We start from the raw sequence: 15,592 nt of genomic DNA on the forward strand, positions 1-15,592 counted from the left end.
ATTTTCACTTGTCTGACCGCTTACATGATGACAAGTTTCTCACACGACTGGCCTATCTGGGTGATGTTTTTTCTCGCCTGAATGATCTGAATCTAGGATTACAGGGACTCTCTGCAACTATATTCAATGTGTGGGACAAAATTGAGGCTATGATTAAGAAGTTGGAGCTCTTCTCTGTCTGCGTTAACAAGGACAACACACAGGTCTTTCCATTGTATGATTTTTTGGTGTGCAAATGAACTCAAGCTTACGGACAATGTCAAATGTGGTATAGCGAAGCACCTGAGTGAGTTGGGTGCGCAATTACGCAGGTACTTTCCCGAAACGGATGACACAAACAACTGGATTCGTTATCCCTTTCATGCCCTGCCTCCAGTCCACTTACCGATATCTAAACAAGAGAGCCTCATCGAAATTGCAACAAGCGGTTCTTTGAAAATTGAATTTAACAGAAGCCACTGCCAGATTTCTGGATAGGGTAGAGTATCCTGCCTTGGCAAATTGCGCTGTTAAGACACTGATGCCCTTTGCAACCATGTACCTATGTGAGAGTGGATTCTCGGCCCTCACTAGCATGAAAACTAAATACAGGCACAGACTGTGTGGAAAATGACTCGCTCCAATACAACCCAACATTACAGAGTTATGTGCATCCTTTCAAGCACACCCTTCTCATTAACCTGTGGTGAGTTATTCACAATGTTCGATGAACAAATAAGGTTTTATATGTAAGATGGTTAAATAAACAGCAAAATTATTGATTATTATTATATTATTTCTGCCCCTGTCCTATAGGAGCTCTTTGTCACTTCCCACAAGCCGGATTGTGACAAAAACTTATGTTTAATACATGTATCGTATAGTGTGTGTGTGGCTTACAGCGATGGCAAAAAACAACATTTGAGAGTGTGCTGACCCTGCTGCTAGAGGGGGTACGCAGCTGGAGGTTGAATGTTTGAAGGGGTATGGGACTATAAAAAGTTTGGGAACCACTGTTCTAGATGATTCTGTGCTTCCAACAATGTGGCAACAGTTTGGGGAAGGCCCTTTCCTGTTTCAACATGATAACGCCCCTGTGCACAAAGCTAGTTCTATACAGATATGGTTTGTTGAGATCTGTGTGGAAAAATGTGACTTACTTGCACAAGAGCCCTGATCTCAACCCCATCGGACACCTTTGGGATACTGACTGCGAGCCAGGCCTAATCGCCCAACATCAGTGCCCGACCTCACTAATGCACTTGTGGCTGAATGGAAGCAAGTCCGTTCCGTGCAGCAATGTTCCAACATCTAGTGGAAAGCCTTCTCAAAAGAGTGGAGGCTGTTATAACAGCAAAGGGGGGACCAACTCCACATTAATGCCCTAGATTTTGGAATGAGATGTTTGACAAGTGTCCACATCCTTCTGGTCATGTAGTGTATATTCACAAAGGTGATGACCCTTGTGACCTAAATAATTATCTCTCTATTCCTAAACTTTATTGCCTAGCTAAAATACTATAATTCTTCATTAATTCTCAGCTAAGATCTTATCTTTGAAATGTATTCTAAATGTACATCGGTCATAGCACTATCTCTGCTGCATCCCTAGTTATAAATTATGTGGTTAACTGTATGGATAAAAGGCAACATTGGGGTGCCCTCTTCATTGACCTGTCAGCGGCTTTCGATACTGTTGATCACTCACTGTTAATTCAGAGGCTTTCCTCAATTGGCCTAGTCCAGGCTGCATGTAACTGGTTTAAAAATTACTTGACAGATAGAACTCAATGTGTATCTACTGATGGTGTTAAATCAGGTTTCCTGGATATCACGAAAGGTGTCCCGCAGGGTTCGATTCTGGGTCCTGTACTTTTTACTGTTTACATTTGGCATATTTACTTGTAACCTGCACTTGTATGCCAATGATACTGTTGCGTATGTGATTACCCCCACGGTTGACCAGGCTCTATCTGAACAACAGTCTGCCTTCATTGTATTACAGGAAAACTTTGACCTGAAATCAGTATTGAATTCAGGTAAAACTAAGTATATGTTGTTGTCTATAGCGCATAAAAATAAATATGAATGGTGTCCATATTTAGCGTGTCCCTGTATAGAAATATCTGGGCATCTGGATGGATGAAAAACTCATTTAAAGCACATTGGTGAATTAGTTCAGAAGCTGAGAATAAAAATGGGTTTCTTCTAGAAATAGATTCTGCCTCTTGCTAAATAGTATTAAATAGATTATTCAGTCAACGTTCCTATCGGTCGTAGACTATGGCGACATAATCTATATGAACATAGCTGCCACTTCATTAAAGCTGTTAGAGGCAGTTTATCGTAGTGCACTGCGCTTTAGTACAGGCAACAATTTTAGTACTCATCACTACATTCTCCACCAGAAAGTTGGTTGGCCCTCTTTGATGTCACGTAGGTTGATACATTGCTATTTTTTCATTCATAAAGCCCTTTTACAAAAAGTCCCACTGTACCGAACATCTTTACTAAACATTAGACATAAAAGTTACCACACCCGGTCTCAGGGATGGATAATTCTGGAAACTCCTTTGGTCTCTACTGAGTTTTAGCTTTTAGTTTTCTTGCACCCTATTGTGGAACAATTTTTAAATTTGACATTCCGGTGCCTCTGGGGAAATTCAGAAAGCTGATTGAGGACCTAATTACTGATGAATGTGCTGGTTTGTTATTTAGTTTTTTCTGCTTGCATTCTGAATTTTCTGTAATTCAGGGCTCATCTGTAGAGACCTTGGTCTCACTATGACTAAAATCAAATTGTATTTGTCACATGTGCTGAATACAACAGGTGTAGGTGGACCTTACCGTGAACTGCTTACTTACAAGCGCTTAATCAACAATGCAGTTAAGAAAATATTTACTAAATAAACTAAAGTACATTTAAAAAAAAAACGTTTTTATAACAATAACGAGGCTATATACAGGGGGTACCGGTACCGAATCAATGTGCGGGGGTACAGGTTAGTCAAGGTAATTTGTACATGTAGGTAGGGGTTAAGTGACTTTGCTTATATAATAAACAGCAATTAGCAGCAGTGTAAAAACAAAACTCCCTGATAAATTTAGTGTTATTCCCCTATTCTTGTGGTTGAAAATCTTGAGTTCGCCATGTTGTTGAAGGACTCCCACACCCAGGCTGCTTTTTCTCTATTCCCATAAATCAAGCCATTTCCCAAGCACCAAAGTGCTACTGCCCTTTCATCGTTGCTTGTAAAAGATGGTAGCCGTTAACTCCAAAGGTCAAGTATGTGTCATTGTTATGACTATTTAGAAGGAACCATTATTTAAACAGTGATATAAACTAAAGTAGAAGAGGCACATTGGTCTTGGTAGAGGTTTACAAAGGCTGATTTCCTTACTGGTATGTATGTATGTCTTTATTATGGAACTCTCCCATTCTGTTGAACCTTCTAGAGTAGCTTGAATACAAAGTACTGTATGTGACATTCTTGAAGCTCACCAGATCATTTTAATGGTCACTTTCAAGCTCTGTATTAGAAATTGGAGAGGTGTCGTTATTAGAAAATATTACATTTGCTGAATTGAAGTATTTAGAAACAGACCCGATTTTAAATTGTAAATCGGAATAATTCAGTGGAGTTTGAGGTGTTTATTAAACCACTTTTGCAAGAGGATGTACAATTATAAAACATGGGACAAATATCCATCTTTAATCAATAAACGTGTATTTATCAGAGTAACATGTTTAATGATGGCTGTTGTTGCATGATGGCTATTCATCACTGTGTATGCGGTTGTTTAAACTGTGAATGTCACCCTTTCCTTTCATAACTAAAACGCAAGGAATATCAGATAGAAAAACGAATAAAAACTATTTTTGAGGGGGACAAATCAAACAAACAGAACGAGATTTGTATGTAATTTATGAATGTTCAATTTAGGAGTATAAGAAGTTGATACTATAATGCATACAGGCAAACAAAAATGAATGAAAAACAAAGCAGCAGACTGTAGTAGATTGTGTGATTACTTATTCACAGTAGGAAAATGGTTTCAGTTCAATTAAAGAGATATGTTGACATGTTTGTGTTTTAGATTTGATCTAAGTGAAGCAAGCCTTCACCTTGATAACCTTTTGGAGCCACCTATTATGTGATCAAATGTATGTTCCTGAGTAGGTTGAACCAATGGTTCCCTTTTAATGTAGAGGACCAACAGAGGCGATCCCCCACCCACGGAATTGGTTCTTCCGCTATACTTACCGTAATATTGGCCATTTGTTGTTATGTTTTCTCATTTGGAATCATTCTGAAAGCAGGCACACCTGACCAAATTTAACCAACACAGTTCCAGATTGCATAGTCCTATTTGATTTCACAATTTTTGGGGGAAAAATGTTTTTAGAATATTCATAACAAATAAACAATCACAAGCCGTCATCTTGGCTTAACGCCCAGTATGTTGAGTGTTATCGTCAGCCTCTCCGGAAATGCTCACTAACACTTTACAGTGAGGAGACCGCAGTGTAGGAAATATCTGTAGGTGGGAGTACAAAGTATATCTGTCACAATCAAGAGTGTTTGTATTTCATGATTAATTGTTATATATTAACAAAATGAAAAATCCTGTCCTTGTTCAATAATGACATGATTAGCCAATGCAACAGAGATACACTCACCTACGTATTTATTTGAACAGTGAAACAAAAATGTGTACGTTTGGCTCTATACTCCAGCATTTTGGATTTGAGATCAAATGTTTTCTATGAGGTGACAGTACAGCATGTCACCTTTTAGATCAGTATTTATTCATACATACAGTGCCTTCAGAAAGTATTCACACCCCTTGACATTTTCCACATTTTGTTGTTACAACCTGAATTGAAAATTAAATTGTGATGTTCTCACGGATCTACACACAACACACAAAATCCTATCACGTCAAAGTGGAATTATGTTGTTAGAAATGTTTACAAATTAATTAAAAATGAAAAGCTGAAATGTCTTGAGTCAATAAGTACTCAACCTCTTAGATGTGGCAAGCCTAAATATGTTCAGGAGTAAATATTTGCTCAACAAGTCACATAATAAGTTGCATGGACTCACTCTGTGTGCAATAATAGTGATGATTTCTGAATGACTATTTCATCTCTGTACCTGACACAGACAGTACAATTATCTGTAAGGTCCCTCAGTCAAGCAGTGAATCGTAAACACAGATTCAACAACAAAGACCAGGGAGGTTTTCCAATGCCTCGCAAAGGGCATCTATTGAGAGATGGGTAAAAAAAAATGCTGACATTAAATACCCCTTTGAGCATGGTTAAGTTATTCATTACACTTTGGATGGTGTATCAATACACCCAGTCACTACAAGGATACAGGCATCCTTCCTAACTCAGTTGCCAGAGGGAAAGGAAACCTTTCCAGAGGGAAAGGTTAATGGTGATTTTAAAACAGTTACAGAGTTGAATGGTTGTGATAGGAGAAAACTTAGGATGGATCAACAACATTGTAGTTTCTGCACAATACTAACCTAATTGACATAGTGAAAAGAAGGAAGCCTGTGCAGAATGCAAATATTCCAAAACATGCATCCTGTTTACAACAAGGCACTAAAGTAATACTGCAAAAAATGTGACAAAGCAATTCACTTTTCGTCCTGAATACAAAGTCTTATGTGTTGTATTGGATTTGCCCCAAACATTACTGATTACCACGCTCCATATTTTCAAGCATAGTGGTGGCTGCATCATGTTATGGGTATGCTTGTAATCGTTAAGGACCAGGGAGTTTTTCAGTATTAAAAAGAAACGGAATGTAGCTAAGCACAGGCAAAACACTAGAGGAAAACCTGGTTTAGTCTGCTTTCCACCAGACACCGGGAGATGAATTCACCTTCCAGCAGGACAATAACCTCGAACACAAGGTCAAATCTACACTGGAGTTGCTTACCAAGAAGACAGTGAATGTTCCAGTCAAAATCAAATCAAATCAAATTTATTTTATATAGCCCTTCGTACATCAGCTGATATCTCAAAGTGCTGTACAGAAACCCAGCCTAAAACCCCAAACAGCAAGCAATGCAGGTGAAGAAGCACGGTGGCTAGGAAAAACTCCCTAGAAAGGCCAAAACCTAGGAAGAAACCTAGAGAGGAACCAGGCTATGTGGGGTGGCCAGTCCTCTTCTGGCTGTGCCGGGTGGAGATTATAACAAAACATGGTCAAGATGTTCAAATGTTCATAAATGACCAGCATGGTCGAATAATAATAAGGCAGAATAGTTGAAACTGGAGCAGCAGTTACAGTTTTGACTTAAATCTACTTGAATATCTTTGGCAAAACCTGAAAATAGTTGGTTAGCAAAGATCAACAACCAATTTGACAGAGCTTGAAGAATTTTGAAAAATGTACAATCCAGGTGTGGAAAGTTCTTAGAGTCTTACCCAGAAACACTCACAGCTGTAATCACTGCCAAAGGTGTTTCTAACATGTATTGATTCAGGGGGTTGACTACTTATCTAATTTGATCGTTGTTTTCCCTCAAAATGTTAGAATTTTTCATCCACTTTGATATTACAGAGTATTTTGTGTAGATCGTTGCCAAGAAAATTACAATTAAATCTATTTTAATCCCACTTTGTAATACAACAAAATGTGGGAAAAGGGGTGTGAATACTTTCTGAAAGCAATTTATGTATCTAGTCCCCCATTTGAAGGTGTCATAAGTATTTGGACAAATTCACTTATATGTGTATTAAAGCAGTCAAAGGTTCATTATTTGGGCCCATTTTCCGAGAACACAATTACTACAACAAGCTTGTGACGACAAACTTGTTGGATCCATTTGCAGTTTATTTTGGTTGTGTTTCAGATTATGATGTGTGCCCAATAGAAATGAATGGTAAATAATGTATTGTGTTTAAATAGAAATATAATGTTTCTGAACACTTCTACATTAATGTGGATGCTACCATGATGCTACCATGATAATCCTGAATGAATCGTGAATAACCATGAATCACAGACGAACAAAGATCCTAACCCCAAGACACACTAACCTCTCACCATTACCAATAACAGGAGGTTTGTGTTTTTTTGGGGGGGGTATGATCTTTATGCCTCTGCAACTTTCTCACTCAATATTCAAGATGAATTCACGATTATCCGTAATCATGGTAGCATCCACATTAATGAAGGAAGTGTTCAGAAGCATATTCTACTCTTATTTACAATGAAGGTAACTCCAAAATGACAATGCCTTATTTACAATCATTTCTACGGGTCACAGCATAATCTGAAACACAACCAAAACATAAACAGTAAAACAGATATGTATGAAAATCCCCTCGAATAAAAGGTGACATTATGTATTGTCGCCTTATTTGAAACATTTGATCTCAAACCCAAAATGCTGGAGTGTAGGGCCAAATTCAAAGTTTAAGCCTCACTGTCCAAATAAATAAGTAGGGGAGTGTTCACAAAAACTGCAGTGAAATCCATAGATTTAAACTTCAAATTTGAAGTTAGATTTTAGCTCTTAGATTTGTCATTGTAAATCTTTATTTTACTCTGTTTAGGGTTGTTTAGTATGACCACAAACTCGTTTACTTAGAGATTTATATCAACTAAAGACTAACAATATAAATTATTTTACCACCAAAAGGATTGATTGTCAAGAAAGTGGTGAGTAATATTTCTCAGGAGTCTCACTTATTTTATCCCCTCCCTTCAAGGACTTATATAATATGCTTTGTGCGTTGCACCAGATTTATATATATATATATATATAACCGTTCATTTCCATCTGTAGTCTCTGGGCAGATTACTTCCAAGCACCTGATAATAACAGATTACAAAACATGTGATCCCTTGAGCAAGAGCCATTCAGTTGTATTTTGAATCCATGTGTTAATGTACATACACGATCCACGTGCATCAACATTTTGATTCTCTCTCTATTCTTTTGACTCAAACATTTTATACTACCACCCTAAGATAGATTGTACATTAACTATCACAAAATACGTAGTTCAGTATCTAGTTCCTTATTACGGTTAATGAAAATTGTCTGCACACCTGTAATGAAGCCACATGTCTTGCACTGTGTTTAACACGGTTGACCACAGAAAACAACTCTCACTCTGATTTCACAGTGACAGAGTTCTCTAAGACAGCTACCTTCCCTCAATGCAAAACTGCTCACACTAGCATATAGCACACTATCACACCAGGGTCGTATTGGTAGATTCACATGACTGGACAAGGAAAGTTGTGATTCATCTCGTGTCTACCTGAGGACAGAAATCCCTTCCATGAGTGATAACCAACTCTCAGACAACTAAATGGACTCCCTAGGAATGAAATAACAGTCCTAGAGATACACCTTCCAACAGGACGATAAGGGGTGCTCGCCATTGCCTTTCCCCTATATAATGACACTATGAGTACTGCTAGTGTTACTTGCTTCACAGCTCATAGGCCCAGTCCCCACCCACTATTTCCTTTATGCTGAAACAAAGACCAGGAAGGAGGGGTTTTCTCTTGAATCTGTCACAAGCTCACTTCCTCCTCTCAGATAGAAGCCAGTAGTACAGCATCCACTCCGTAAGAGGATGGAACTCCTTAGGTAACCTCAGACCGCTGACGCTGCAGAAACCGGTTTACGCACACATCTCACATGAAATCATGGTGATGCTTGTTCAGTTTTCCCCAACAGGGAATTATTACGACACCGATTGGAATCAAACAACAACAAAAAATGACAAGAGGTAAAAAATAACAGCTGAAGTGTTAAAGTACTGCTATAATGACCAATAGCTCATTAAAGATGCGTTCCCCAAGTAAAAAACACTAGCATTTTTCTCCAAGATTGATTATCAAATTAATAACATTGGGTAAATTGTAAAAGTATGATTTGTATATTTTATTTGACATTTGTTCAATTTAAAACGTATGAATTAAGTGCCAGAGATAATGAAATTGTGAAGAGTTTTGAAATACACTCAGCCACCACAGATGATGTAAGACTGAACTCATTACATTCTTATTGACTAGTGAATCTATGATTGAGCGACCCCCACACCAACCTAAAGATGCAATCATAACACGTGACAAGACACAGAAAGTACAGTGCTGATGAACTTCACCCAGGGTCCTACACACTCTTGTAACATCACCCCCTAGCTCGTATGTCTGTTTGAAATCAACAGCCCTCTCTCCAGCTTTCACTGGTTTCTATGGAGTTGTTTGAGATTTCACCACTGTGGGATTGATGCGGAATTCTACCATAATATTCAAAACTATACATTTCCCAAAATGAGCAATACTACAAGGACAGACACTGATAATATAACATAAGCTGAATTATAATTAGGTTTCAGGAGTAATAAACAGCAGGCCTCAGTCTTGGGGGTAGCTTTCAGGTGAGAGTCTGGTTTCAAGGGTTCCTTTCTGTTGGTACAAACGTATATCCTCCCAGAAGAGGGAAATATGGTGGAGTGCCCTTAGACATTGTAATGTCATTGTTGTAGTCCTTCAAAGAATTTCCTGTTGTTCCTACAAGTTATGCTTGTGTAGGAGGCCAACCACACACAAACAGCTATTTGATGTGTCTGCAGATACATTTAGGCTATTGTTACCTATAAAACCTATTAGATGTATCGGTCCTCTGATTCAGAGTGAATCTGCTCTGTAGTTTCCTGCCTTGTGTGCAGAAAGTATGCTTTCGTTGTCACTCTCGCTTCCGTACGCCCTACGCACCCACCACTTGATGCAACTCTGAGCTCACGTTGTGGTAATGGCCAGTGGAAAAGAAAATGTGTTTACTCATTCAATCACTTTCCACAGTTTTCCAATATCTCAAACGTGGTTTTCCTGTGTCCTGATGGACAAATATATAGGTAAGTTAGACACCTGTCCACATTACCAGTCAACGTTTTGAACAGCATCCTTTGGGTAATTTGTGCCATCGTTAAAGAAAGTTAAGAGAAGATGAAGCTGCTTGTTTGTTGTCTCCTAGCCATCACCTGTGTATTGGTGGATGCAGACAAGGGTGAGAGAATCCTGAAGCTGACTGAAGTAATAAAGGAATTAAAAGCGCTAAACAGAACTGTGACGGTAGGTCAACCTGCAATTTATTTAACACTTTCTCAAAGCTTATGCGTTATAAGCACTTAATGTATTCGATGGACTCTTGGAAGAAACCATGAGCTTTGATGAATGATTATAGCATGTTTTATTATGCATTATACTGTGTACTGCAATGCATCTATTGCCTTTTTACATTTATAAAGGCTGTGAATGGCTCAGAAAGAATTACCTTAACGGTAATGCTACATCTCTGGGGCTGATATGTATAAAATGCAATCTCAGTACCAACATTTTTTTGTTGTCGTCTTGCAGCACAACAGTGTGATGTCGAACGCTCCTTCAATGGATACGGAAGTAAGTGATTTTTAAAGGGAAATCTACTATAGCTCATTTACTTTGCAAACATATGGAGCTCATGCTGACATCAGTCAGATAACTCATAAACAATGAATGACCGCTGTTATTGGGGTTGCTGTCATTTATGCTCTCCCACCTACTGTCTATGGCACAATGTAGGATGCTAGTACTAGGGCAGGCAAATGTGGTCTTGTGAGGTCAGGAAATACTGGTGTGATACATTATGGTAAAAAATGACACAATCAACAATACTATAAAGCAATAAAGAGTGCAATTACATGTGTAATAGATTTGCATAAATGATGTGTATAGTTAATTAGCTATATCACCAATAATGAGTAAATACTTAGTTTAATATAATAGTCTAATTTGAAGTAATTCATTTAGTAATCCTTTAGTCATTATAACAGGATGTGGAGACAGGAGAAAGGTACACAGTACTACATCTTTTCATGGAAAACTATTTTGTTTACTAAAAACTCTTCAGCTAAATTACTAGCATGGGTCAATTGGTTTTACGATATGTGAATAACTAAATCAAATAAACTAACTGAAAGTATTAATGGACAATCTACAATAAAAAATACACGTGTTGGTTTTATCTTAGCAGGTGTAACACATTTACAGTGTTAACATATGATTAGAGTAGAGGCCCACACACTCAGAATCACAAACTCTTTCATAAAAATGTTTAAAAAACACACTTGATAAGAGAATGATTTTTCTTTCAGCTATTTATCAGTTGCCCTAACAGTCAATCCAGTTTGGCATGTGTTATTGTCAGAGTTCTGTGCATGAAGGAGTCAATGTGAAAGTGAGCTCCAAGTCATGAATGAGTCAATTTGAAAGTGAGCTCCATGTCTCTTGTGCACATTTAGGAGAACTGTAATGAGTAATCACACTACCATGTCTCTGTGGCTTATCCCCAAGAGACAAACTGTGCTACTGTGCTGTTAAAGATTCCTTATTAATAAGAATTCCTTGTGGTTTTACTAAATGTTTGACTATATCTTAAAAGTTAGTTGAACATAGTTGTCCTAAACTTAACCAAATATTTAATTAGTATACCATGGAACCAGTCTGTTACCAATGTTTAATAGGTAAACGTTCCATCAAAAGGTTTCCATGTTATCGTTTTGACACTAAATATAAAATTGTGTCTGTACACTCTCCCTGGAACCAAAAATGTTTCTCCTACGGCGACAGCCGAAGAACCCTTTTAGAACCATTTCTTTCTAAGAGTGTAGCCGTCTAACAGTTATTGTTTGAGACTCAAAAGTTTGAGGCCCACCGCATGGGGAAAAATATCATTGCCTAATGGTAGAGACAAATGAAAGCCTCCACATGGAAAATGTGTTGTCATGTCAGCAAAGAGAGTTATTTTCTATACTGTGAAACACCCAGTCAAAGTGGAGAAACTGGAAACAGGCAGCAAGTAACAACAGTGAAAACATCTCTCTACTTAATCTCAGTGAAGCAGGGGAACATTATTCTGTATTGGATACATTGGTAGAAACATTATTGTTTCTTTGTCGGGGTGTGGATGTGATGTGCCAGGGTAGACGGGAAAGTCTTACCTTGAAAAGCAGAATATGACCTTTGTGTGTCAAGGTTTTGTAGCAAATGATAACACAATCAATATAAATTGTAGGGAAAGGTATGACTTATTACAACTTAACTATGTCTATGAGAGGACCAACATACTTGAGAGCGGGTTATGTTATGAAGTATAGGCATTGTGGGCATTAGGTGTATGTGGCTCAATAGAATACATTTGGCTGGCATGAACTGGAAATATTGCATGTATTCGGGTAGAAGTTCAGGTTAATGAAATGTAGCAGTGTGATGAATGGCAAATTTATCTTGAAGATTGTATGTTGCTTAATTAAGCAATAATGCCCGAGGAAGTGTGGTATATGGGCTTGGGTAGCAACCCTTGATTTGTGTCGGGACTATATATTGTGGAAGGATAACATAGTATGAATAAATTGCTAAAAAATAGCCATAATGAAAATATTTCAATAATTATTTGAATATGTTGGTAACCCATTGTATAACAATGATAATGCCCTCGAATCCGATGTTTGGAGGATATATTCGCACGGTTTGCCAGCCCAAAACAAAACACCAGAGCCAATATATCCTACAAATACCGGATTCGTGCGTATTATCACTTAAATACAGCAGCGCCCTCATGTGGTTCCTATTCCACATTACAAGGTTTACATGCGAGTGTAACAGAGTATCAAAATACAATCAATTTGATTTGCCTCAACTAGTTTAACTAGTGGAGAATAACCAGTCTTGTTCCATTCCATAATTTAGTGTCTCTTTTTGCTTTTTACAGGAGTGCTGTTCCCAGTCTGCCTTGAAGTGCTTCCGGGCGATGGTACCTCATCTCAAGGCCAAAAATAAGACCCTTCAGCGTAAAGTTATCAAAAACCTCAACAACCGAATGATTGTGAGTCACTTAAGAAAATGTGAAAAATGTATATCTATATAAAAATGTAGATAGCAAGACTGTGTGGAAAAATATTAACATGTTGCTTTGTTCGGTTTTTAGTTGGGAAGTCTGGACTCCTGCAGTCAGGAGGAGAGAGAGGTGAGCCTTGCCATTATTTTCCTAATTACACTATTAGCGTCATCATGATCATCATTATTGAACGTAATCATTTGAGGGAACGTGGAAAGTATGTTAAGGGTAATAGTTACTTTACTAGGCCTATTTTCAGTCCAAATCCAAGAGTAACTTCAAATGAGCATTTTATCCAGAAAACAAATTAAATTGTGAGAGCCAACTAACATTTTCTGTGTTCCTTTATTCCCTCAGAAAACAGTCTGCCAAGGATGTGATTCATATCCAAAGGACAGCCAGAAATGTGTACAACAGTTGGAATCTCTGCTTCAAAAGGTATCCGTTTTTTTATAAATCAGTCAGACTTTTAACAACAATGTCATCTACACTTCAAAGAAAGCAAATGATTGTAGTGTGCAGTGTGCTAACTACCAAAATATGTTTTTCAGGCCATCAGTAGACTGGCGTGAGGAAAAGATTGGGAGGGGGGTAAACATGGGAGAAGACATGGGAATGTGTAGAAGACACTACTCTGTGAACACATCAGAGGCATGGCCATTACCGTCACCTTACTATTCTATTTATGTCATATTTATTTATGAAATGGTGTTATCCTACTCAAGCTAAAGAATGTTCTTTTTTTTTTTTTTATTACCACAAGACAGCCTTTTTGGTGCCCTATAGTGCAAGAAGATGTCCATGCAGTTTATCATTTGATTGTTCATATTTCTTTATTTATTCACATGAACATGTTTGTATGTTTGTATACTATTCACATTGTTAGTTGTGAATATCTCACCCATTACTCCATACTATGCATCTTATTAAATCAAAAATAAGTGTCTCACAATGAGATTAAATCGATTGAAAAGGTGAAGAAATTATGAAATTGGAGAAAAGGTATTTGTTCATCATTTTTGATGATCCTTTACTGTTGTTTTTTGTATTAATCAAAAACATGTCATTTAATGTAAGAATATTAAATAACTGATATTGTATATGTGTTCTGATTATTTAAATTGCAATTACAAATCAAATTGAGGCCATTCATTCACAGCAACAGATAAGGGGGGTGGGGGGGGGGTACTATTTTCAAAAGTATGTGGTGAATTTTCAAAACACTTAGTACCAAACGTTAAACTGGTCACTCTTGTAACGCAGCCAGTCTTACATTCAAAACCTTTCATTTTGTTTGTAGATATCTTTCACCACACAACCCTTGATCAAAATATAAGTTTACTGTGAAATATAATGAGTAGATTGGTTTAAATCACCAAAACACAACATAATAATATCAATTTAACAACCAGTTACACCAATAGCAAAAAATGCAACATACATGTTTCAAATTTGCCCTTTGAAGTGCTGAAAGTAATACAGTACATGACACTATTTTCACTTTAGGCTATAGGCTATACTATACTTTAGGCTATAGGCTATACTATACTTTAGGCTATAGGCTATACTATACTTTAGGCTATAGGCTATACTATACTTTAGGCTATAGGCTATACTATACTTTAGGCTATAGGCTATACTATACTTTAGGCTATAGGCTATACTATACTTTAGGCTATAGGCTATACTATACTTTAGGCTATAGGCTATACTATACTTTAGGCTATAGGCTATACTATACTTTAGGCTATACACTTGTACTACCCATCAAAATGCACTGAAAATCTTATTTCAAAAATGTCCAATTTGTGATCGTCATTTTGATTTTCAGATATAATTACAACATAGGAGTAGGTCTACTGTAGTCAAATGTAGGCTAACAGTCAAAATTACAGTCAACAAAGGAAAAGAGTGAAAAGAAAGAAACTAGTTTGCATCAAGCCCGTCTTGAGCATTTGGCCAACGGTTCTCATCCACATCTCAGTAAATATTCTCATTGTTCATGCACCTGGGGAAAAACCTTTTGTCAAGGCGAATCTAAGCCTGGATTGAAATCATTGCCTGCCTCATCCATGGCCTGAGGGAGAGTGGTACGCTCTGTGGGATGACAATCATACATTTTGCACCTGTATTGTAATCAGCATTGTATTTTACAATATCGTATTTATGTATTGTAGTGATCCTGTACGTGACTCAGTTCGTAAAAGCGTGGCACTAGGAACACCAGAGTTGTGGGTTCGATTCCCACTGGAGTCACATACAAATGTGTAGAGTCACTGTTATCACTTTGTATAACAGTGTCTTCCACATAAATTGCATATATTATAGTATTACAGTACTGTATTGGCCAATGCCATTTTAGTAAAGCAGTGTGAACCCCACCTCAGGAACTTAATTTTGAATACATGTTTACATACAGTACATAACTGATCTAGTCAATATCAGATCTATTGACAGTAAAACTTACTGTGAAGTAAAGTCATGATAGTCACATTACGGTATACAGTGCATTCGGAAAGATTCCGCCCACTTTACTTTTTCCAAATGTTTTACGTTACAGTCTTATTTTACAATGGATTAAATAATCAATCTACACACAATATCAAATCAAAGTTTATTTGTCACGTGCGCCGAATACAACAGGTGTAGTAGCTAGACCACACAGTGAAATGCTTACTTACAGGCTCTA

General features: G+C 37.5%; 1 protein-coding gene across 3 annotated transcripts; it reads left to right on the forward strand.

Moving 5' to 3' along the window:
- Window positions 1–627: 627 nt before the first annotated feature.
- On the forward strand, window positions 628–14,003 carry il21 (interleukin 21). Of its 3 annotated transcripts, XM_090198015.1 has the most exons (8): window positions 628–3,382; window positions 9,831–9,883; window positions 10,003–10,100; window positions 10,386–10,427; window positions 12,778–12,891; window positions 12,994–13,032; window positions 13,261–13,341; window positions 13,455–14,003. In XM_090198015.1, the coding sequence occupies exons 2-8, from the start codon at window positions 9,868–9,870 to the stop codon at window positions 13,473–13,475; spliced, it is 411 nt and encodes a 136-aa protein (XP_090054141.1). In that variant the 5' UTR covers window positions 628–3,382; window positions 9,831–9,867; the 3' UTR covers window positions 13,476–14,003.
- Window positions 14,004–15,592: the final 1,589 nt, after the last annotated feature.

Source organism: Oncorhynchus mykiss, chromosome 14, assembly GCF_057628025.1.
Source record: "Oncorhynchus mykiss isolate SJ-2025 chromosome 14, ASM5762802v1, whole genome shotgun sequence".
Lineage (NCBI taxonomy): Eukaryota > Metazoa > Chordata > Actinopteri > Salmoniformes > Salmonidae > Oncorhynchus > Oncorhynchus mykiss.

Excerpts from the sequence above, each read along its gene's own strand:
- il21 (XM_036942654.2), top strand. The coding sequence starts at position 9,781 with ATGGCCAGTGGAAAAGAAAATGTGTTTACTCATTCAATCACTTTCCAC. Across the intron at positions 10,101-10,385 it reads CGCTAAACAGAACTGTGACG|CACAACAGTGTGATGTCGAA; the intron begins GTAGGTCAACCT and ends GTCGTCTTGCAG. Across the intron at positions 13,033-13,260 it reads GCAGTCAGGAGGAGAGAGAG|AAAACAGTCTGCCAAGGATG; the intron begins GTGAGCCTTGCC and ends TTATTCCCTCAG.